The 25,769-nt window shown below is 43.0% G+C and overlaps 1 protein-coding gene and 1 pseudogene across 6 annotated transcripts in view; one reads left to right on the plus strand and one right to left on the minus strand.

Annotated features, from left to right (window-relative positions):
* NHS (NHS actin remodeling regulator) overlaps nucleotides 1–25,769 on the plus strand; it is a 335,151-nt gene that overhangs the window by 305,267 nt on the left and 4,115 nt on the right. For 4 of the 6 annotated variants that reach the window (XM_032331757.1, XM_032331761.1, XM_032331760.1 and 1 more), the window contains exons 4-8: nucleotides 12,947–13,009; nucleotides 15,007–15,199; nucleotides 17,868–17,999; nucleotides 18,993–21,974; nucleotides 22,486–22,612. In XM_032331757.1, coding sequence (XP_032187648.1) covers nucleotides 12,947–13,009; nucleotides 15,007–15,199; nucleotides 17,868–17,999; nucleotides 18,993–21,974; nucleotides 22,486–22,612 — 3,497 coding nt within the window. Of the gene's footprint in view, nucleotides 1–12,946; nucleotides 13,010–13,040; nucleotides 13,810–15,006; nucleotides 15,200–17,867; nucleotides 18,000–18,992; nucleotides 21,975–22,485; nucleotides 22,613–25,769 lie in introns of those variants that run through there. The other 2 variants (XM_032331762.1, XM_032331758.1) reach the window with 2 other exon arrangements.
* On the minus strand, nucleotides 604–7,231 carry LOC116583451 (annotated as a pseudogene).

Below are 25,769 nucleotides of genomic sequence, written 5' to 3' on the forward strand. Positions count from 1 at the left end.
TAACATCCCAGAGGCTTATTTATGAGCAAAAGTAGATAAAAACTACCAGACCATAGAACAACCTCGCCAAGTTAGATATGTATTTAACAGGCACAGCTTGGGGTGCCAGGTAAAAAAAAAAGAGGAAACTCAGGCATAATAAAAAGCAGGAAGACTGAAAGATCAAGTGAATGGTATGCCGGGTGACCGAGAAGCAAAGGACATATGGGAGAGTTCGCAGGAGGATGCTGAAACCGAGCTGAGGGGAAGGCAGCATGGCTGCAGTCTACACCCAGGGAAAGCTAGCTTGGCCGGTTGGCGAGAGTCGTTCCCTCCATCCCTCCCTTTCTCAGACAGGATGGACAGACAGCATTCAGCAGCATAACTGGGGGAGATGGTCTCTGCAAATGGGGAACAGCTGAACGGATACTGAAGAGAAATAGGCTGGATGTGCCATTCTGTCACGTCCTGTTTGCCCCAGAGGCAGGTTTGTGTTAACAGAGCACACGTGGGGCTGTCCTGCAACAGTGGTGTCTTGGCCGAAAGGGGCTGATGGGGTGGAGGTGGGGCTGGGAGGAGGACTCTAAAGTTCCAGTTTTTAAATACTAGAGAACGAGGAACTTTTTAGTCAAGAAACTGGATGCTAACTTTCTGTTCTATGCCCACTTTCTCCAAAACCCTAACTAATTTTGCAAACAATAAGGCACCATCCCCATCCTGATCAGCCTCCTGGATGGCCCTGTGATGCTGCTCAGTTGCTGCTCTGGGAAATTCACTCCAGCCTTCATGCACAGCCTCTGGACAGCTCATTGTGGGAGATCCTGTCATCTTTATCCAAATCATATAGCTGAAAAGCAAAGTATAGTTCGTTGCTTCAGAGTTGAGTGGTTCTGGTCCACTCTCATCTTTGCTCTTAGCACTATATTAAGTGGGATGGAAATGAGCCAGTTTTTATGAATCAGCGGAAGTTTACCTGGTCTCTTCCCTCTGGAAAGAAGGCACTAATGAGCCATCTCCCCGTGGGCTGATGACAAGTTCTGGCATCAACTGGAAATCTTCCCAGCTGAGGGCCCCTTTCTCACCTTTGTCCGGGCCGGTGAACTGGCTGTAGAGGCGGGTGATCTGACTGTGGGAAAGGCTGTTCTCCTTGATCTCCTCGAGTTCTTTATTCCACAGTAACCTGGAGGCCTGAGGCTCCAACCCCAAACTCCCCTAGGAGCAGCTGTACCTGAAGCAACAAGTGTAAAGCTAAAGACAAAAGGATCTGTAGACAAATATTGTACTCTCGCTGGAAAATTTATTCTTCACAAGAGAATGAACTAAAAATTCCAAAACTACTTTATGTGCAGGATAGGACTGAGCAAATATGTTGTAGATAATGACAATGAGTTTGTTACTGCTAGAGAGAGGAGTTACAAATGAGGAATGGGGAAAGTCTAGAATGAATCCTTTGGTATTGGATTACATCTAAAATATCAGTATAAATTCATACATATTTTCTCAAACACACAGATATACACATGTATCTGCAGATGGATAGGCATAAAATAAACATGTGTCTATGTGCATGTATGAGTATCCGAACATATTTCTTAGCTCTGTCATCTGAGAGGGCCTTAGAAACAATGATACTTTGGTAACCCTGAATACATCTACTGCCCACATCTTCTTTCTTTCTTTCTTTTTTAAGATTTTATGTATTTATTTGACAGAGAGCGAGAGAGCACAAACAGGAAGAATGGCAGGCAGAAGGAGAGGGAGAAGCAGACTCCCTGCTGAGCAGGGAACCTGATGCAGGGTTCAATCCTGGGACCCTGGGATCACGACCTGAGCCAAAGGCAGGCACTTAACCGACTGAGCCACCCAGGCGCCCTGCTTACATCTTTCTAAATGCCATTCCCTAAAAAGATAAACCAGGGATCCTTGGAGAAATTTATTCAAGGACTGGGCCAGGGGAAATGTAAGATAGGCCTAGAATATCTTAAGATGCTCAAAAGCAAGAAAGTGCTCAAAAAATAATAGGAAGCATGTTGAAAGGGCACAGAAGCCAACCTGAATGAGCTCTCAATAGCTAAATCTGGGACACTTTGAGCAATAAAATAAAGATAGTAATGGATTATAACTCAGAAAATAAAGATCTGAGTCTATACTGCTATAAGGAAATTGGGATAAATAAATACATGTATGGGGGGGTAGTTCTTCCTTACAGAAGAGTTCTAATGAATAAGTGTAGAAGTATTGATACAAATTTTAAAAATCACCATTAGCCAAATATGATAGTAATAATTTTTATGGGCAATAATCATTGATGAATGCTAAAATTAGTTGGGTGAAATTATGTTGAGAAATAGGATGTGTGCATCGTCTCAGAGTTTCTCCCCACAAGATACTTGTTGATTACAAACAGAAAATAGTAATTTTAGCTGCAGAAGCTGACAGCCACCATCTTAGCCAAGTGATCAAAATTAACATCAGCAGCAATAGGGCACAGCTGTATATGAACCTCCTGAAACAATGCAATGAGATGACACTTTCGTGGGATTCTTGACAAAAATATTTGACCTCAATCTAACCATAAGAAAAATGTCAGACATTCTTAATTAAGGAACATTCTAGAAAATAATCAGCCAGCACTCTCCAAAAGTGTCAAGGTCATTAAAGCAATGATTGAGGAATTACCACAAACTGAAGAACACTAAGGAGATTTGACAACTAAGTGCAATGTGGGATCCTGGATTGGATCCTGGACCAGAAGAAGAACATTAGTGGGAAAACTGGTAAATGCCAAATAAAGCTAATAAATTGGTAAATAATATTTATCAATGTTAATTTTCTGCTTTCAATAAATATACTGCGGTTATGTAAAATGTTGACATTAGGAAAAGCTGGACAGAGTATATGGGAATCTTCTCTACTACTTTTGCAACTTCTGTGTAAATATTCAGTTATTTCAAAATACAAAGTTAAAACACACACACACACAGCCATAAATATTACACAGTTCCTGAGTTGGGACTTGTACCCCAGTGCCTATGATAGATATATGGCTTCTGGAGAAAGTAAGTTCAACCAGGACAAACTTAGTTCATAATTTCTTTTCTTTAAATAGCAAAATTCAGAAGACCACAGAGAATCTAATCTAAGATAATTAGAAATTGCTATGGTATGTGACACTTTAACCCCTAGGGCCCCCTCATGGCACAGATTCCCATCTGAGGGTGAGCTGCTACGACGGACTGCACAGGGGGTGCAGCTCACCCTCGCCCTCTGCTGAATGGGCTGTCCAGCTCATCTGTTCTCATCAGTAAGTTACGTTGGTATGGGCCACAAATACTCAAGACATTTACCTGCTCTTCCCCTGTGCAAGTCTAAGGCAGGCATTCCTGTTGGATCACAGCCAACCTTTCCCACACGGTCCAGAGAGCCACTACTGATCAGAGTCAGCACTTGAGCTGAAACATCTCCTGTTGCTGCTTTCAGCTTGCAGGCAGGTCCATGGGGACCCTTGGAGTCTAAGTCCCTGCTTAGATTCTGAGGTTTAGATGGAAAGGCACGGAAATCATCCTTCCTCAAATGTGGTAAGATGCGCCAGCAATTTCACCAAGCGTCCCTCTCCAGCTTCTGTCAGTGGTCCGGGGCCAGAATATCTAACAGTGTCTGTGGCAGTGGATGGCGAAGCTTGACATGAGATGCAGCGCTGTGGCAAAGGTTGATCAGGTTCCCGAGGAACACCGAAGCCTAAATCCTGACCTTCAGGACTGACAGTTAATTCATTCCACCATATGGTGTTAACAGTTATCCTCTGTGTCAGGCTTCATAAAATTAGCCTGGGAAGAATATCAGGTATTCTTTGTCATTTCATAGCCTGATAGTAGTTTTCTAACTTATCACACTATGCATCCAGGGATTTTAAAGTAAAAGTCTGTCAAATCATACTTTTCTTCTTACCGAGGAGGTGCATCTGAAAGACGGGACACTCCAATGGCCTTACTGGGAAGTAAATGAAGGCAATCACTCAAACGAAGACCCAGACCCCCTTGGTCTTAGTCCAGAGCTATAAACAATGACCACGTTCACGCTTCCATTTTCTATCAAGAAGAAAATAGGTTTTATGGGAAAGCAGCTTCTGAGAACAACGAAACTGTCTTACAGAAGAATGACAAGTCTAGCAGTGGAGTTCTGAGCCAAGAGAGGGCTTAAAGACTAGAGCTGGCAGGAGGGGCATTTCAGCTGTATTTGACCTGCCCTGGGATAAAGACCTTCTCACTGCCTCAGTCTCTCTCCCATCCCCGGTTCTGTCTCCTCTCATCCAGCCTCTCCCCTCCTTCTTTCTCCATGAGTCCTCACTGGAGATTTCTGATAATTCTGTTGGTTTACAAGACCGAGACTGAGAAATGCTGACCAAGCCTTTCCTTTGTTGTAAAAGAATTACACATACCACAGTGTCCTAGACAGGTCGTGTTTTGGTTTTCTAAAATATCTTCATAGTTTTGCAAGCTCTCTCAGAAATATTCTGTTGTTTTATGGCCCATCTCAAAATGGTTCTATCCATCCAATTAAGTCTCTCTTGCTTCAGTCTAAGTGCTTTCCTTTATCTCATCCAGTTTGCTCCTTTAAATCAATTACCAAAAATTCTAACATAGGTATGAGAATCTTTGACATAAAAATTCTCCCCTAATCCTGAAACCTTCAATTCCTTCATTCTGCCTAAAGAAGTAAGTTCAAATCCTTAGCCCAACTCTCCAGCCTCTATATGATCTGGTCCTAACATACCTTTCCAGATGGACTGCCCACAAATCCGTTGCACAGACCTAGACCTCAGCCTAACCAAACTACATGTGCTTCTTGAGAAAATATCCTGCACTCTCAAAACAATATCTCCACTTGGAATGCCCTCTCTCCCACTGTGGCCTCTTATTTATTCATTTTGAAGAAAATTAACTGACACAAAAATGAGAGACATAATTTCTACCATATAGAGTACATGGGATAGTAGAGAAAATTGTATGTTATTAAGTATAAGGTTTTAGCACCTAACTGGTATGTGGTGTTAGAATAGGACTGGATGTTAGGATTAAACTTCATGGTAAAGGGAGCATCTGAAAAGGCCTTGAAGGATGGGGTAGAATTTCCATGTGTAAACTGGGAGGAAAGGGATTATAAGCTGAGGAAACCATGAGAGCAAGCTTACACAGGCAGGAAAAAATGAAGTGCATATACATAAATTCAAATATTTTGGTTTGGCTGCAGTGCTCCAGTAGACCGGATCTTGAAGGACCTTGAATGTCAGACTAAAACGTATGAATCTGTTACACAGACACGGGAAATTAGAAGAGTTCTGAGCACAGAAATAACATGGTCAGAAAGACCAGTGCTTTATGAAGATACCACGCCATGTGTGTATAGGGTTAACTTCCTCAATTTCTAGAGGTTTCTTCTTGGTATAGTAGGGTTGGAAGAGCCTGACATTAGTTTCAAATGTAAGACTACAGGAGTGGTGAGGCCTGCCACATGCTCCATTTAACTCAGCTGTCAGCTCTCACAGACTGGCTGTTAAGTAACTTGTGACTTTACTTGTAGCTGCTGTTCTGATATGGGACTATCCTTGGGACAAGTCAGCACAGCACCTACGACATGCAACTATACAGCTACTGACCCTGGCAGATAGTTCTCCCCCTCTATACCCATTTTCGAGAATCACCAGAAGCAGTTTGCTTTTGAGACGCCACCAGTTCTCCTGTTCCCCGCCATAAGATGCAGGCATCATTATGACCTTGACGTCCCACGGACCATCACACTGGTTCCTGTTTTCCTCAGGAAGTGAGGAAGCATAGGTAGCAAGTACTTTAGATGCCTTAGACACAAGCAAGCCAGGGGTGGAAGCCTGGTACCACACACTTCAGCAGTCAGGGTCCAGCCAGGAACACAGACTGATCCACAGCAGTTATTTTAACAGACAGAACTCAGTACCGGGAAGGTACTGCAAAACGGACGTAGCAAACGGGAATCAGAGGCAACAGAGACAGTAAGTGCAGAAAGGAGCTGACACACCTAGGACAGAACCGAACAGGGAGCAGCTGGTGAGAGAGAAATGTTACTTTCAGAGTCCGGGCAGAGTGCGGAAGAATAGATGTGCAGCTGACAGACGACAGCCGAACAGGCAGCACAATAGCTAATGACAGCCTTAGCCCACGAGCCCCGTTAATATCAAATACTGTGAGAAATAAAGAAAACTCCTTACTGCAGAGTTTAGTTTTGGAATTCTTTCTTTTGAAAACATGGGCCTGGCTGTGGAACAGTGAATAAAATTACTGCTTTGTACACATCATTCCAGAATATGCTCAGGTTCACGTTTTCTTGCACACCTGAGACATTCCGCTGCTCTAAGTAAAAGCAGACAATGGACTAGCACTCACAATAAGACAGAATGAATTACTGACACACACAACAACTTGGATGGATCTCAGAGGCATTATGCTGAGTGAAAGAAGCCAGTATCAAAAGGTATGATTCCATTTATATGACACTTTCAAAAAGACAAAACCATAGTGATGGACAACAGGTTCTTGGTTGCCAGGGGCTAAGGGGGGGCGGGTATGACTCTAAAGGGATAGCACAGGGGACCTTTTTGAGGTAATGGAAATGTTCTGAATCCTAATAGTGGCAGGGTTACATGAGTCTAGGCGTGTGATAACACTCATAGAGCTATACTAAAAAAGGAGTCAATTAAAAAGGGGGGAAAAGGTAAAAAATAAAGGTGGAACATGCATGGCTTGTGCATAGGAAGGTTTTATCTTTTCTTATTTTTTGAAAACTTTGCTGTGGTAAGGTTAAGTAGGACCCTACTGAGCTCTTGCCACAACTGGCGTGAGTTACAAGGGAAAAGTGTCCCTTGGAGTGAGGCCAAATGTACATGTCTTCAGTTACTGCACACCTTGGAGCCTCCAGCTGAGGGCAAGGCAGGTGGGCAAGGGAGGAACTCTCCCCGCACCGATGGGCCATTGTGGGACTCACGCTGCCTGCTCCTGTGATTTGGGTGAGGGTATTTGTGCCATCTGCAGCAGTTCAAAGCTTCCTTCTTCCCTCCACTTCAAAGCCTGGCCTGCCTTTTTCCCACTCATGTCTTTTATTTGGTGCTAGCGACCTTTGAGGACTGATACTGAATGGCCCTTGGCAGTGACCCCACTAATTGGCAAAGCTGGCCACAGGGGATGAATAAGACACTCACTGGCATCAACATCACACTGATCATGGTCCAGTGGGCCTTGTTTTGTGTTCTCCTTGACAGTCCAGAGCAATTCCTGTGAATAAATGACTGAGCAGCAGCAGGAAGTGGTCTCGCTCCTGGTCTCCCTGGAGCCCTCTTTTCCATTCACATGGGGACTACCGTCCACACAGGCTTCAAAGTAGAATTCTGTTATGCTCAGCACATTTAAATCACTTCATTAATAGAACACCATTAAACAAAGTGTTCCTGAACTTTAAAATACATAAAATCATTTTGCATTCCATCACCCAAAGAATTTTCCTTTGGTTCCAGCTGAGATCAAACGGAGAGAGAGATTCTTGGCGGCTACATGCTGTCTTTCACAAAGACTCTCTCGCGGTGGAAACTGCACCATTGCCACTGCATTCAAGTTCTGCTCACTAGGGGCCAATCTCATACCCAAGACATTATCAGACCATCAAGAGGGTGGGATTCACTTTTGAGTGAATGAGCACATATTCTTTTGTGTTTGGCTTCTTTCACTCCACATACTTTTTTGAGGTCAATGTTGCATGTATCAATACCGTGTTCTTTTTTATGACTGGGTAATACTGCGTTATATGAATATGGTAGTCCCCAATTTGTTTATCCATTCTCTTGTTGGTAGATAATGGAGGTGTTTCTAGTTGTGAGGACTTTGGGGGGGGTCTTTTACAAGTTAAGTTGCTATGAATATTTTTGTGCAAGGCTTTTTGTGGACATACTCATTCTTCTTACCTCCATATACCTGAGAGGGAATTAGAAGGCAGACATCTGCTTAGGTTTGTTAGATAATGCCAGTCTCTGAAGTGGCTAGACCATTTTACATGCACCCCATCAATTTATGAGAGTTCTAGTTGCTCTTCCTCTGCGCCAGCACTTGTTATTATTGACCTTTTTAAGTTTAGCCCCTCCAGTACACAGCAGTATGTGACTGGGATTTTCATTTGAATTCTCCCAATGAGAAATGATGTTGAGGGATTTTGCATATCCTTATTGGCCTTTTGTATATTTCCTTTAGCCAAGTGCTTCTCAGGAGAATTGAGGAAGTGGTGGTGGCAATATCTGGCAGGGAAGAGAAATAAAGGTATGATTTGGAAAAACAGACTTATCAATGATAAGGCCACTTTTCCCAGATCTGAATATTTCTGCATTTTGGTGTTTTAAATAGACAGTAATATATAAAGTGGTTAAAAGAACTCAGTTGGCACTTGTTCCTGAATATCTCCCTCCCGGCCTATAACCACTATCCATAATTCTGCCTCAGAGATGTGTTCCTTTGGGCTTCTCACTAGGAGTTCTCAGCACATTAACATGAATGCATCTGTGGGCTTCTGTCAAGCCTCACAGCTGGCTGGGGGTGCAGTGGGAAGGGTTTGGGCACTTGGGGGTGCTGCGTTCAGGCCCTCTGGGGAAAGCATGAAGGCCCTGGCTTTCCTGGGGGAGTGGTAGAAAAGGCAACACCAGGAAAGGGAAGAAAGGCTTAGGAGAGAGAGACACAGGAAGACCCTAAACTTTTACTTACTTCATTCTGTTTTCCCACAGCTATTCACTTTGGTAAATGTTGGAGTTGAGGAGATAGAAAAGGGAGAAGCACAGAATGAGTCAGAAACGATGTTATTAAGCATGTTTGGAAGAGCACAATGCCAGCCAATAGGAGGCTCTGGGACAGTGTCATGGAAAGAAAGTGCTATGTAACTGCAGCAGGAAGAGTGCTGAGTGAAGAAGGTATCACCAGCTTCCTTTAAGCCTTCCAGAAAGATCGAGGCACTTTCTGTTTATGTGCAACACATTCACACACTCCAGTAAGAAAAATCTGAGGCAGACAAGGTCCCCTCCGTCTCCTAGATAGGCCGTAACCTTGTGCAGAATTGCAGGGACCTGGTCTAAGGACAAATGGGCCCCAGGGTGAAATGAAAGTAAGGTCCCAGATCCCCTGACTAGGAACCCATGTGGCTTGTAATGGGCATCTTCGCTCTAAGGTTTTATTCCTATATTCAAGCATACCACAGCATCCATTCTCTAGTGAATATTTCTCATGTTTAAGACAGCATGATAGTAATGAATCAGCTCTGAAAGTCAGCTGCTATAAATGCCATGTGTTATCAGATCACACACTAAAGCCGAATTTTCAAAACATTTTCTGCTGAAATACCCACAACATTTTAACAGATGTCTTTTGGAGAGTCTAGAGGCAAAATAAGCTCCCATCAGCATATAAAATAAAACCCCAAAGAAAGTAAAATGCGGAGGGATTATATTTTTCTTTTGGCAGTAAGAGAAAGGTTGGGGAAAATCTTGAGATGTTTGGAGAAATGCTTGTTCACAGCCACAAAACTGAAGAAATGAATAGTGTCTATTATTTCTTGTTCTGAGCACTGACCCTAAGTATGTAGCTCTAACTTTCATTGAAGCAGTTTCATGGGCAGGTAGGGAAAGGATCTGAGAGTGTAAATTATGGGCCAGCAGGGACAGAAATGGGGTGAAAGCATCAAAGAGGCATATTTTGTCAGTGACAGGATGGGCAAGACCAGTAGTGGCTGATTTTAAAATGGTCTCATCTCGGAGTCTAAGGCCTCTTAAAATCAGGGGTAAGAGGGCCAGAATGGGAGCCTGGAAAAAGAAAGAGACACTTTTATGTGTGTGTGTTTGTCCAACATTATGAAAAAATCTGAAAGTACAGAAAAGTCAAAAGAAGGGGGGCAGGGAGAGGGTGGTTGGTGATGGACACTGGGGAGGGTGTGTGCTATGGTGAGTGCTGTGAAATGTGTAAGCCTCACGACTCACAGACCTGTACCCCTGAAGCAAATAATATATTATATGCTAATAAAAAAATTTTAAAAAAAGAAAAGTCAAAAGAACTGTATAGTGATGAGAGAGAGATCATTTTTCAGGTGACACTTTGGTTCCCCGGGTGCTATCTTTGACCTTCAAGAAATGTTCTTGAATGAATCAATGAGTGGTCTAAGAGGCTTCCCACATATTCCAGGGAAGCCAAGGTTGTTCACTGCTACTCCTGCATGGGGTGGTAATTCCAAAAACAGGACACCGTATGGCTCTGCTTCTGTTCTGCCTACCGTTCTGGATGCTTCTTGCTCATGCTGTCTTGTCTCCTCCTTACCTTGTTATCTTTGACTTTGTGTTGGATGTGGTAATGCAAAATTGTATGTGGAGGTAATCTGATATTCTTTCTTTTGAGAGGATTTTTGTTTGCTTGGGCCAGGCACATGGGGGTGCTAGCTAGCAGTGCAACAGATTTTACTTAAGCATTACCAAGGCAGTAGGAATACAGTTATGAACAAAAAATGGTTTCTGCCCTTGTAGGTCTTACTAAGAATAAGCAGAAGGATTCATTTAAATAGAGTCCTTAAAGGATAATTTAATCCATACAAGTCTGGCCAGCATGCAGCTTTTCCTCACCTTATCCGTGCGCAAGGGTTAAGGACCGGCATGCTGGGCTGGACAGAGATGCCCAGAGGCAACAGTGCTCTTTCAGTTTCATTTTATTTCTTAGGTAGTTTTAGAAAAAAAAATCCTATGACCTGATTATATCACCATATAAAAGTCGAATCAGAAATAATCAGAACCAAAGAACAAAGTCCTTCCACACACAAGCTCCAGAGCACCTACTTTCAGGCCTAACGAGCTGGAGGCTTGAGCTCCTATCAAAACAGCGGAGAGGCGGATCAGTTGAGAAGGAATCTTCAGTGGAGTGTAACCTGCAGAGACCCTGACCTAACGATGGTTGACCAAAACAGAAAAGTCTCTCTCTGGACTTGGAGTCCTTAGTCATTTCCAAATGTTACCTCATACTTATTTAATGGCATGGTGGGGGCAAGGCGGGTTCTCAAACTGATGAAAACTAAAAACCACTCCTCATCCGTCACTCCTGGAAAAAACACTCAGTAGGAGAGCTGACTTAGAAGGTTAAAGACAAACTACCAGAATTAATATATTAATATCATTAATATGTTTTATTCCCTGCAGTTTTCTGCTGTGTAATTCTTTAAATTCTTTCATGAGACACCAGAGCCTTTGGTTTCTTGGAAACGGGTTCCTTCGCCATACAGGCTTTGTTTTCAGGCTCCCTTTCTCCTGCTTCCATGATTTTGCTCTCTACTTGGCATACCCTGGGGTCTTACTTGAGACCTACACATCACTATCTGTGATGGAGGCTAGGAGAGAAGCGGGGTAACGTCTGAACTCAGGCCACATACAGCACATCTGTCAAAATGATCATTTTCAGTGAGGAGCCACAGACCCTATGAAATCCTTTGTCTTAAGTAACATCCAGATCAAAGTTAACTGGGCCTGAGGAGATGGCATTTGCTTTGCTTAAAAATTAATGAGCAACCCTGTCACTTAAAATTTAGAAACTCAGAAGAGAATCAGACCTGGAGTGCTCCACCTCCAAAACAGAGGTCTGCCATAGGCTTAAGAAAAATCAGAACTGGAATACTGAGCCTCTGATGGAACCAAACACGGCTTGTGGTTTCCTCTATTTTTTTCACCTACTTGCACTAAAATGATCAGTGCCCTTGGATTCTATGGTGCCTGCTTCCTCCTGAGATCTTGACCACAAACCTTACTCTTTTGGAGTTTCTCATCACTATTAAAACACACAAGGCTCATATCATTCAAGTGTACCAATAATTTTTTGAGTTCCTACAAGGAGGAGCCACTTTGCTGGCATCATGGAAGACTGAAAAGAAAATCAAATGTGGCTTCTAACCCCTAAGAATTTATAACCTAATAGAAGAAAAAGACACATCCAGGAAGAATTCAGGTTACGTTAAAGCAATGCTATAGGGAAAGTGCTGTAATAGAGGCCTAACTGAATCTAAAGCTGACATGGTTTAGAGTTTAAGAGAGTTTCAATGTCCTACTCAGTAGATCCTGAAAAGGGGATTCTAATTACCTGATTATTCTCCAAACACGACTGGCTACATGATTTGTGGGGCCCAGTAAAATGAAGACGCAGGGCCCCTTACTCAAAAAAGCATGGTGTCCTTCTGAGTGCGGGACCCTGTCACATGCCCTTAAACCTGACCCTGTCTTCAAATACAGTCTGTGAATATGGGGAAGAGGCAGATTTTAAGCAGCCTGGATGAAGAAAGTGCACACAGGGAATTTTCTTCCAAGTAGTTCACCGGAAAATAAACTCACTCTGAGGAAAGAAAAGAATTCTGTCTTTTCCAAATTAACAAATGGGACTGGGCTCTAAAAGAAAGTTACCATTTGCAAAGTCGATGTCACAGATACGGCACAGCTACACGGTAAGGTTATGTAATAATGACAGTAGCAGTAGCACGGGTAGCAGCTGACAGATGTACAGACCTTATTAAGTGCCACCATTTTTCACAGTCAATTCTGTCAACTTACTGCTCATTTAATCCTCAAAACAGCCCTGGAGGGCAGATAGATGCTATTATTTCCCTATCTTACAGATGAGGAAACCGACCTTAGAAAGGCTGAGTCATTAATTGTCCCTGGTCACACAGTGAATAAATGGTAGAACCAGGATTTGAAGTCAGACAGTATAGCTCCAAAGTTTGTGCTCTTAATCTGTCCTTGAAATCAAGACATATATGGAGGGAAGGAAGGGAGGGAGTCATCCTGGTATACTCATTCATTACTATCTTAGATTTGACTTAACCAGGGTATACTGTGTGTTGTGTGCATGTTTTTAATTTTTGCTTTTTTTGCATTTCATGTTCATAGTTTAACAGCACCCGTTCGCCCTCCCCCACTGAGTGTTGCCACATGACCCCATGGAGTAGAAAGGTACTGGTTCTGAGAACATTACATCACAGCCCTATCCCATTCTCTCCAGACTTTCTTCTCTCTTTTAACTATGGCAAACTGTTCTTTCTAACTAACAGGTATTCTTTTAAGTCCACTTCAAGAGTGATATTTTCCTAACTTGAATTAAATAAAATGTGATTTAGACAGCCCTGTCATTGACTTTCCTTCTCACTTACCTTCCCCCTCTAAATTACAACGAAGGCTCTGTTCAAGACGGACATCACCTAATGCCACTCCTGGACCTTAGACTTCGAAGGAGAGAAATTTCCAGTTTGCCCTGTATTTATCAGAACTGTAAAGATTCAGCTTCTCAAATCAAAAAAGAGAACAGGACAAAAGGATTCTCTGGCAGCCAGTTGTCCCTGTCGCCATTAAATAAAACAGGCTTTTGGCTGCTGGTCAGAGCCTATAGTCAGGTCACTATTCTGTCTTTGTTTCCCAGTCCATTGTTATTCAAGGAAGGAATCGCCTACAAAATGTGGCCTCTGGTGGTGGGGGTTTCTCTCCAGCTCTTGCTCTTTCTCCCTCTTTTTCTGTCTCTCTTTTCGAATGCACCAAACTTTTTTTTTTTCTTTTTGGAAGTTACCTAGGAAACAAAGTCTTTTGTGCTCCAACTTTATTTGAGCTATTCGCTTCGCTGGGAATCTGCACAAAAGCTGAAGAGAAAAGAAGGTTGCTATGTTTTACTAAAATGTTCATGCCGAACACATTTTTCTCAAGGTGGGGGGAGTCATATCCTGTTGGGTGTGTTGGGGGGCTTTGCAGATACCTCTGACAAGGTAAGCAAATGCTGGGGGCTTAACTTAAACAAATGGCTCTAGAATCTTCTCTTTACGAGGACCTGAGAACAGTTTGACAATATGTGAATTCCGAGTCAGCAGGACATGATGCTTCCAAATGTGAGGATGAGAAATTTTTTTTCATGATTTTAGGACAGAATATTATTAAAACTTAATTGGAATAAGAAGGGAAAGTATTTATTTTATACAAACATTCACTTTCCTCCAAATTATGGAAAGAAAGAAAACTAGGGTCAGTGGTGAAAACTGGGTCTTTTAATAATCTGGTTTAGAAGCCCAACCCCGAAATCAAAATCGGAGTGGAGCCTTTTTAATAACCTGGGTTAGGAGCCCAGCCCTGAAATAAAAGGTAGACAATACTAATATCTCTCAAGGGCTGGGATGGAGAAGTTTCAAATGTCATACCAAAGTCAAGGCCTCTAACTCCACAGCTAGAAGAAAAGCTTCCCACTGCAAAAGCTGAAAGAAACTAAGATCCTTTACTCTTCCGAATTTGAAAAAGAAAACCTCTTGGATCTTTTTCCCCATTAACTGCTTTTGTGTTTTCCACTATAGTAAGCGGGGGAGATGGGCTGCTTTTCCGTGTGCACACAGTGTTGATGAAACTGCATTTTTGAAATGTTATTCACAAATGCCACAGTTCTACAGTAAAATTAACTCCTTGTGATTTCATCCAGCCTCTCAGAGTAGATAGGCTTGTCCTTCGGGTGATATGTTCTGGAATGTTTCCTGACTCTAGGTTTTCTGGCACATTTTCTGAACCTTTCATAGGCATCTAAATCATCTGCTCCCTTTGATTCCAGTCATGTAGGGCTCTCAAGCCTTTCATTAGGAATATACAGGGAGATAGATATCCAGAATCTACCTGTCACTGGGTTAGAAACTAAGATTTTCCTTCACTTTCAAGCAGGGGGAACCCATGGCTACCCTGTCTCTCCTCTTAATTCCATTTAACCTGAAAAGCATGCTCCTTAAGTCCATTTTTTCTTTTGTGTCGCTTGACTATTGAAATTGTAACTTTCAATTAGTGGTGCTCACTAACTATTTCTAGGAATTCTTCCTTTGACCTAAAAGCTTATTTCTGACCTCACTGTTCTTAACTCAACTGTGAAATTCCTTGATATGTTGCTTACATATAAACCATGCTGGCTAAGTCTGAATGTACTTCATTTGCAGTCCCATCCCCCGGAGGATGAAGATACAGATGTCATGTTAGGGCAGAGGCCAAAAAACCCAGTACACAATATCCCCTCGACACTGGACAAGCAGACCAACTGGAGCAAAGCACTGCCTCTCCCAACACCAGAGGAAAAGATGAAACAAGACGCCCAAGTGATTTCTTCTTGCATTATTCCCATCAATGTCACTGGTACCGTTCTGTTCTTTTCTTACGGGCAGTCGGGTCACAATATTCTGTGTTTTAAATATGTTCAAAACCTGCGCTGCTGGGCGGGCCAGTTAAGAATACCGCTTTGTAAACAAGCAATACCTTTTTCATCAAAATACAACCCAGAAGATGTTCAATATGCTTTTGTCAGGTTTTGAACATCCATTTGCATATGTTCTGCTAGGCTGCTTGTTATGTAAATGATGGACAGTTTCTTTTTGAAAAAAGTCACCAAATAGCTCTTTGGTCATAGCCGACTGAAATAATGGAGAAAGCGGCAGTGATTAGTCACATGATAATGATGCATGGCACAGCAAAAAAGAAAACAGCAAACCCCAGGTCTCTCAAACTGCCAAGTAATGATCCTGTAGACCAACTATAAAATCTGTTTTCAGGCTTCTTTGGATGAAGGTAGGCTTGTTTCAAAGATCGTTTAGATTTCCGCATTGATTTTGGCAATTTCTGACCTAAAAATATGCAGATTCAAAGATGAAAGCTGAATTCTATTCTAATCTAGCCAGCCTGGCTTACATTCCTCTCTGCCTTCCTCTTCTTGTGTACTGAGGGTTTAAATGTTAGCCTAGGTTGAACGCAAGCCTGTCCAGACTTTTCTTGAAAAGTTTATCTGTAGTGACCGTAGATGCCAGGAAACGATCTACTAATCTTAGCTGCAAGTGAAATAATGTTATGAAATATTCTCACTTTCAAAGATACACAGAAAATAATCTATCCATTGAGCTTTCTTTAAACAGCTCTGATAGTTATGTTTTGATTTATTTGTATATTGAAAATGTCACAATGGCCATGTTATTACTTTTATCCTGGTACCATGTGACTAAAGATGGCATGTCACTCGAGATGCATTTTGGACATGGCTATTATTAATCCCACTCAGATTTCTCTCACATACAGTGGGGAGCAAATGATGACCAGATATCTGGTATAGATATTATTTCCTTCCTGAAAAACAGGAGTTCTGGTTGATCAGCTGGTTATGAGCTAGGAGAAGTTTTCCTGATGACCTATTCAACTTGCAGAAGAAATTATTCTAAGGATGCATACTTTATCTGATCTCCATAATCTAAATGGGCTGGGGTTGGTAGATGTCAAAATGTATCATTTTGGCATCCTCTTAAACTAACTTTCCCTTCTGGGAACATTTGATTATAAGCAGCACCTGCTTTCTTCACAGCACTGTAAGTAAATTTTGTTTTTAAATTTAGTTCTTTGATTATGGGTCTTGTGATTCAGGAAAAGGGAAGATCTTTCCTTCTGCTTTATTTCAGGAACTCTCAGACTAAAGCCCAGATTATATGTTGATTTCAAGAGCTTTAATGAGAAAGCTAATTTTGTCCATATAACATAAGTGTGTCTGTGTGCCATGTGTTCTGTAATTATTATGAGTAGAATGAAAGATCTTAATTTTTGGTTGGAGCTAATAAAGGAAAATTCCATTAGTATGAATTCTCCAATAATATTATAATTATTCATCATGTGATATCTCACAGATTTTTTTAACGTGAGTTCTAGAAACTGTTGTCACTCTGATGATAAGCAGAACTCAAACTGCTTCGTTTTATAGCTAAGTCAAGGTTTTAACAGGCCAACCTATTCTGTGTATAACAGTCAGGATAGATAAGGCAACCAGATTCCAATGCACTTTTGGCATCCTGATTTTGAGGCAAAGCTCAATCTGAAAAATCCATGGCACATGCCTGTGCCAGACAGGGGTGTGAGTTCCTCACCTCCTTCCTCGCCATTCTAGTTTTGATAAGACTGCATGTAGTGTATCAGTAATGTGATTATGGAGAGAGAAACAAGCAAGCATCATGGTTTGGCCCCTATATTTATAAAAGCAAACAGACACGCATTGTAAAGACTGGGAATTCCAGCTTCATTCATAGCTGATAGTGAAGGTAGATCCACTTAAGTAGAGAACTGAGGACTGCCTTGTATTTTTATTTTATATTGATAAGACACTGGTGCCATACCAAGAAGTGTCCGACTGAGTCAGCAGAAGAAAGTAGAAAGAGTTACATGTTCATTTAAAAACAAATCTCTAGGCTATTTTCTCTTCACGGGGGAGAGAGAGAGGGAGAGAGAGAGAGAGAGTGTGTGTGTGTGTGTGAGAGAGAGAGTGTTGTGTTGTGTTGTGTTGTGGGTTGGGGTGTAATGGAGAGAGAAAAAAACCTCACAAAGATGTTTTTAATGAAGAACAGGTCAGGATATGTTAGCTGAACTAATTCAGGTTAATATCTTGGCTCTGGATCTACTATGCAAAGACAGCTTCAGAGAGCCCAGAAATAGACCGGTAGATAGTAGTAACTAAAGGCTGTAAGTCCTTCAGGAGCTGTTTCTGTGCGAGAGTGATTCTTTGATGTTATTTTTCTCTCCTCTTTCTTTTGATTTTCCTTCTTTGCTTGTTACTCTTGGCACTGCAAGCTGTCGTGCAGAGCTGCATTTAGAAGTAAAGCTTAATGTACTGCAGAGTAATTTAAATAGGAGCTGAATAAGGGCTCCCTTATATTTATTCACAGGCTTAATCCAAACTCTTCCTTTACTTCCAATCAATAAATATCACTGTGTTCCAAGCAAATGAAAATTTGTTTGCCATTTCTAAAGGCTAATGAGACCTATTTGTGGGTTGCAGGAGTTGGTTTTGACAGAGAGGCTAGTATACGCTGCTCCCTTGTTCATTCACAATCCGTACTACAGCGGAGACGAAAACTGAGGAGGAGGAAAACCATCTCGGGTATCCCCAGAAGAGTCCAACAAGAAATAGGTGTAGTATAAACTGTTAATGGTTAACATTCTGTTGGGTGTCAATTAGAAGGAGATGAAATGGAAGTTGGCCTTTTCATCAGCTTCCTTAAAGACAGTGTTGTAACTTGTAAAGGTTTTGAAATGGCATGTACTTGTTCTGTGTTCAGCAGGCCGGGTGGTATTACTTTTTGAATCTCTGTTTTTGACTGTGAAGATTTAACTTTAGGGATTTAGGTATACATGTTCAGGTCTTATGGCTGAAATGTAATATTTTGGAAATTTTTTAAAGTTTTATTAAGATGGAAGTAAGTAAATTTTTAAAGTTTTATTAAGATGGAAAAAAAAGTAACAAGATTCAATGAAAGATTATTTTTAGAAAATTATACCCTTACTTAAAGACAGATATACTTTTATGGCATTAATTATTTTAAAAAGGTAAATTTTAAGCATATTCAATTAAATATTGAATATTGATAACATGTTACCCTTTATATGACTATTTTCCCATTTTTTTCTGTTCCATGTGTTTAGGAATCTCTTCCTGTTTTCTTATTCTTATTCTTATTACTATTACTATAGCATCTCGTTCATTACTTATAATGAATTTTAAGTTTCATTTTGCTGAGCATATATTACAAAATAAAAAAGAATAGTGGCCAAGAAGACAAAATGCACTTTAATTTTAAAAAATAGTAGTCACTTATTGGGGCAAAGTAATTTGATAGTGAAGAGAGAAAATTCACAGAAGATCTAAAAACATCTTCTCTTAATATCCACACACATACTCACACACACATGTGCACCTGTGGATATGTGTGTGTGTGTAGAGACAGAGACAGAGCAGCAAAGGGACAGATTCCCTAAAGCATTTTAACTTTCTCCTAATTTTATACACTGATTTTTTTTTCCTCAAAGATCCAACATGCTACCACCAGATTTGTGGATATCTCTCAGAATGTCTGTTAGTCTGCTGATGTATGAAATATCTCACTATGCTTTCCATGTGCCCTAGATTCTGACGAATCCCCTGTGGCCAGGGAAAGGAATGTGATCGTGCACACAAATCCAGACCCTTCCAACACTGTGAATAGGAGGTCTGGAACCAGGGACTCCGAGTGCCAAACTGAAGATATTCTGATTGCTGCTCCATCCAGAAGGAGAATCAGAGCTCAAAGGGGTCAAAGCATCGCAGCTTCCCTTTCTCACTCCGCTGGCAACATCTCTGCATTGGCAGACAAAGGCGACACCATGTTTACCACTGCAGTGAGCAGCCGTACAAGATCTCGGAGCCTTCCCCGGGAGGGCAACAGAGGTGGGGATGCTGAGCCCAAAGTTGGTGCTAAACCCTCAGCATATGAAGAGGGGGAGCCCTTCATGGGCGACCGAGAAAGATCGTCAAATGATTGCAGTGAGGCCCCCAGCAGCCCAAGTGCACAGGAACACCAGCCTGCTCTGGGCCTGGCTTGTTCTCAACATCTTCACAGCCCTCAGCACAAGTTAAATGAGAGAGGGAGGTCACGCCTGTCCCGAGTGGCTGCCGACTCTGGCAGCTGTGACATCTCCTCCAACTCAGACACCTTTGGGAGCCCCATCCACTGCATCTCCACAGCTGGTGTCCTCCTCAGCAGCCACATGGACCAGAAAGATGACCACCAATCATCCAGTGGCAACTGGAGTGGGAGCAGCTCCACATGCCCCTCACAGACCTCAGAGACAATCCCTCCTGCGGCTTCTCCTCCCCTAACTGGCTCTTCACACTGTGACTCGGAGTTGTCACTCAACACAGCCCCTCATGCTAATGAGGATGCCAATGTCTTCGTGACAGAGCAGTACAATGACCACCTGGATAAAGTGAGAGGCCACCGGGCAAACTCCTTTACGTCCACTGTGGCAGATCTGCTGGATGACCCCAACAACAGCAACACCAGTGACAGTGAGTGGAACTACCTACACCACCATCACGATGCCTCCTGCCGCCAGGATTTTAGTCCTGAGCGCCCCAAGGCAGACAGCCTGGGCTGCGCAAGCTTCACAAGCATGGCCACTTATGACAGCTTTCTGGAAAAGTCTCCATCAGACAAAGCAGACACTAGCTCTCACTTCTCAGTGGACACAGAAGGATACTACACTTCCATGCACTTTGACTGTGGTCTCAAAGGCAGTAAGAGTTACGTCTGTCACTATGCAGCCCTGGGCCCAGAGAATGGCCAGGGCATTGGGGTTCCTCCTACTCTTCCCGACTGTGCCTGGCAGGACTACTTAGACCACAGGAGGCAGGGGAGACCAAGCATCTCTTTCAGGAAACCAAAGGCAAAGCCGACCCCACCTAAACGTAGTTCATCACTGAGGAAGTCCGATGGAAATGCAGACATTTCTGAGAAGAAAGAACCAAAGATAAGCAGCGGCCAGCTCCTGCCTCACAGTTCCAGGGAAATGAAGCTGCCTCTAGATTTCTCCAACACACCTTCTCGAATGGAAAATGCCAACCTTCCCACCAAGCAAGAATCTTCTTGGATGAACCAGAGTGAGCATGGTATTAAGGAGCCTCAGTTAGACACTCCAGATATTCCGCCATTCAAAGATGAAGGTGCTGAATCAGCTCACTATGCAGATCTCTGGCTTCTGAATGACTTGAAAACAAATGATCCTTACAGATCTTTATCTAATTCCAGCACTGCTACGGGTACCACAGTTATTGAATGCATCAAATCTCCAGAGAGCTCTGAATCCCAAACATCCCAGTCAGAATCAAGAGCGACCACCCCATCCCTTCCTTCTGTTGACAATGAGTTTAAATTGGCCTCACCAGAAAAGCTGGCCGGCTTGGCATCTCCATCAAGTGGCTACTCAAGCCAGTCTGAAACACCAACTTCCTCTTTCCCTACAGCTTTCTTTTCTGGCCCGCTGTCTCCTGGAGGTAGCAAAAGAAAACCAAAAGTCCCAGAAAGGAAATCCTCACTACAGCAACCCTCTTTAAAAGATGGAGCTCTGTCACTGAGCAAAGACCTTGAACTTCCAATTATACCTCCTACCCATCTTGACCTAAGTGCTCTTCATAGTGTCTTGAATAAACCATTCCACCACCGTCACCCACTGCATGTTTTTGCTCATAGTAAGCAGAACCCAGTAGGAGAAACACTGCGGTCCAACCCTCCACCGTCCCTTGCGATTACACCAACAGTCCTGAAATCTGTTAACCTGAGGTCCATCAGCAAGTCTGAAGAAGTGAAGCAGAAAGAGGGCAACAATACAGATCTCCCCTACTTAGAGGATAGCACTCTCGCAATGGCTGCCCTGTCTCCAGGTAAGATTAAGCCACATGCGGCTAAGAAATCAGTATCACGTCAGTACTCCGCTGAAGACACCATACTGTCCTTCTTAGACTCCTCTGCAGTCGAGATGGGACCAGATAAACTACAGTTAGAGAAAAAACGTACTTTTGATGTAAAGAACCATTGTGACCCAGAAACGGTGACCTCAGCTGGTAGCAATCTTCTAGATTCGAGTGTCACAAAAGACCAAAAACATACGGAGAATGAGCCTGTTCCGGAAAGTACGGCAAGTAAGAATTTTGACTTTCCCACAGAGGGATTTCAGAGGGTCTCTGGTGCCCGCCCAAATGAGCTGGATGGCAAAGTACGACAATATGGAGCGGGTCCAGACGGGGCCCTGGCACAGGTGCAGAAGCCATCCTCTGCAGATTGGGAGGAAGCTGCGTACCCCGAGTCTCTCGATGCGCTCGCGGCTCAGTCAGACTCGCCAACCAGACCCACAGACATAAGCAATCCACTCAAGCCTCAACCTGGGATGAGCCGCCACCATGACAAAGTGCCTGGGAATACCAGCTGTGAAGCGGAGCTATCAACTGCAAATTCATGCCCTGAAAAATGTTCTGAGCAGGAAAATACCGCTTCAGGTGTTTCCGCCAAAAGTGCCTCTGACAACAGCGAAGCAGAGGAGACCCAAGGAAGCGTGGATGAGGTTTCACTGAAAGGTCAGTTGTTGATGGCTTTGTCATAAGTAGAGAGGTGTCTCACGGCACTTCACTACGTTTTTTTCTTATGTTCCCCGTAACACAGTGCAGCCCTGGGTGTCAGTTTCCCTCCTCTCCCCCTTTTTTTCCCACTTATTAAAACGAGTGAGATAACAGTTTTTGTTTTTGAGGGACTGACTGAGCTGCGACAGATAATCTCTCTTCTTCTTTTTTTAAAGATTTTATTTATTTATTTGATAGAGAGAGAGATCACAAGTAGACAGAGAGAGGGGGGGAAGTAGGCTCCCCGCTGAGCGGAGAGCCCGATGCGGGGCTCGATCCCACGACCCCAAGACCATGACCTGAGCCAAAGGCAGAGGCTTTAACCCACTGAGCCCCCCAGGCACCCCGATAATCTCTCTTCTTAAAAACAGCAGTAAGGTATCTGTTGATTGTTGCTGCCGCAAGCCAGTGCAAGGCAGCGGTGTGCCTGCTAACTTCTTCCTAAAGATGCTTCTGTTCTCCATTTAAGAATCGTCACCGAGTGATGACTCTATGATTTCACCGCTCAGTGAAGACTCTCAGGCCGAAGCAGAAGGTGTGTTCGTGTCTCCAAACAAACCTCGTACAACTGAGGATTTGTTTGCAGTCATTCACAGGTGAGGCAATTAATACCAAACGCTTCGCTTCTTTCCATGCGTCTCATCAAATGCAAATGCGGGAAAGCCTTGGGTACTTGGGGTGCGTTCAGCAAAAAAGCAAAAACAAACAAACCAACCAACCTTGTTTTCCGAATCAAACTGAGCCTTTCTATGTAGCTATGTGAGCCTTTCTATGTAGCTCAACCTCACCTGAGGGAGGGCCTTCCGTAAGAACTGCGGAACGGACGGGGGTTTCCCACAGGAAAGACATCCTGGAACAAGTTTCCGTTTGAAAACAATTTATGGTTAAGTAACTTAGAGTGAAAGCTCAGAGTCTGTTGTAACCTCTGACGGAAATAATTTCTTGAACCAAAGGAAAAAAAAAATCTGCTCACAGCCGTAATCCTCCACTAGCAGAGATGCAAGCTGCTTCACTGAACAGTCAGAGCCCAAGTTTGAGACAAGACAGTGTAGGAACCTGCCCGTTTCAGGGCTCCCCCTGCCCGTCCTAAAACTTAAACTTCTTTAATAACACTGGTCCTCTCTAAAATTAGTACTCCAAATCCCACAAACAGAGGATGTCCTCTGCGCTGTTTTTGCAGGACACTGTGGTGTCCAGGCTGCCCACTCACATTCTCTCACCTGCCCCCTGCGATCAAGGGCCATGTCTGCAAGAGCACATCCTCCTTGCAGTGTGTGACTGACAAACAGAGCAGGAACTCGCACAGAGGCGAACCCAGACTGCACTGAGCTAGCCAACCGTGCTGTGCCTGCTCCTTTCACTACCACGACTACCTTCTTCCACTAGGCCTTGGACCTACATGGGATTCCCAAGGGACACAACTTGCAAACTGCCTTTTCTACCTTACGAAGTTATACTTTTTTTAAAAATTTATTTATTTGACAGACAGAAATCACAAGCAGGCAGAGAGGCAGGCAGAGAGAGAGGGGGAGGCAGGCTCCCTGCTGAGCAGAGAGCCCGATGCGGGGCTCGATCCCAGGACCCTGAGATCATGACCTGAGCTGAAGGCAGAGGCTTTAACCCACTGAGCCACCCAGGCGCCCCGCAAAGTTATACTTTTTAAAAAAGACTTTATTTATTCATTTGAGAGAGCAAGAGAGAGATAGAGAGCACGTGTGCATATGGGCAGGGGCAAAGGGAGAGGGAGAAGCAGACTCCCACTGAGCAGGGAGACGCTGGGATCATGACCTGAGTTGAAGACAGACGGTTAACCAACTGAACCACCCAGGACCCCTGAAGTTATACTTTTTTGAAGCAAGTTTTTTGCAAGAACTTTGCCATTTTTCCTGGAATGCTACTTTTTTTTTTCTTTTTAGATCTATTTATTTATCTATTTGAGTGAGGGAGAGAGCAAGAGCGGAGGGAGGAGCAGAGAGAGAAGGAGAAGCAGACCCCCTGCTGAGCGGGAAGCCCAACACAGGGCTCGATCCCAGGACCCTGAGGTCATCACCCGAGCCAGGTTAAACAGCTGTTTAACCAACTGAGCCACCCAGGCGCCCTGGAATTCTACTTTTAAAGGGAACTTGCATTTTCTGTTGATGTGGTTTTCCACATAAACATAAAGAAGGAGCACAGCTCTTCAACAGCTTTTTTTAAAAGACTCCATGAGAAACCCTTTCTGTGTGTACATACCTTACCAGGCACACCTCGCCACTCAGAGAGTGAAGAATCAGTTTACTTTTTTCTTTGCTCTGTGTGTAGTCTAAGATCCAATTATACTTCCCACACCCCACTTTATCTTAGGACAAGTTACTAAAATGCTACCTAAGTTAAAGAGTCAAGTCCTTACCCCAAAGGACCAAATGCCAGTATCTGGAATAGTGGACAGAACCTAAGTAGTGGAGTCAGAATCATCTGGAATTGAATCTCAGTGCTGCCACTTCGTATCCAGTCTTGTCAGTTAAAACCTCTCTACCCATTCCCTGACTGTTAGTGGAAATACCTATACTCACATATTCCATTTTGATGCTAAAATAACATTTTAGTGTCTAGAATATGGTAGATGTTAAAAGCAAATGCTGGTTTGGAATTCCTACCTTACTGGAGTGCCAGACACTGGCCTATGTGATCTAACCACAAAGGTTTCGGTGAACCAAAATGAGGCTGGTCTCCAACTGCAAAGCTGAAATTTTCTCTACTCTATGGACTTTTAGGTTGGTGAAAGAGCATGCTGCCAATATTTATCAACATACTGAATCATGCAAAGATTCACTAAGTTTACACCTATATACTTATCAAAAGAAATAATATGATGATGGATCCCTATGTTTGGTGGACTTACAGAGCTTGGTAATCTTCGATTTGCATTTGTATAGGATTTATTTATGTGTAGCACAGTGACAAAAATGACCTTGCCTTTGTGTGTGTGTGTGTGTATGACACTTTTTTTTTTACCTTGTTTTCTTGAGGGTTTACAATACAGAGAGCTTTAAGAGCTCCAGAGGCAGTCTAGGTTTTTAGCTTCTCACAGAAAGTTGATTTACTGAGTGATAACACTGCTGTTACTAAGCAGCTACAGAAAATTGTCTTTACAGCCAAAAATGGATTGACTGATTTAAAAAGTCATGTAAGAATTTTTTTTATAGGGAGAAATTTAAAAAGTTGACAGAATAGTATAACACACCTCCCCAGACACACATATCCGTTACCCAAGCCTGTCCACCATCAACCTACGGCTAATCCTGCCCCATCCACACCTCTATCCGCTTTGCTCTTCTGGTACTCACTGGAAGCTGACCCCACACATCAGAGCATTTAATAGGTAATACGGAGACAGATTTAATACGAGAAAGCTACAGTTCTTCACTGCCTACGCTCTAACCAGAAGTCAGACAGCAATATCTTCTCATGCTCTTGTAAAACATCCCAGTAAGTCCTCCTCTCTTAGCTCCAGCCTCCACATGAGTCATTATGTGAGAAGGTCATTTACAGAACCTAATTTCAGTCCACTGGTTATTGGAGAATTTCCCTCGGGCCGTGAGTGCTATAAGGGCAAGGAATGTATCTCCCTCCTCACCTCCAGTGTCCTAATGCCACCTAGCCAATCAGATAGGGCACACCAAACTGCTCTTCAAGGACAATGCATGAATGTGACTTAACACTTCCAGTTTCAGAAAAATGTGTGTGGACTGAGGCTTTTCCTTTTCTTGAAAG

Source organism: Mustela erminea, chromosome X (assembly GCF_009829155.1).
Source record: "Mustela erminea isolate mMusErm1 chromosome X, mMusErm1.Pri, whole genome shotgun sequence".
NCBI lineage: Eukaryota > Metazoa > Chordata > Mammalia > Carnivora > Mustelidae > Mustela > Mustela erminea.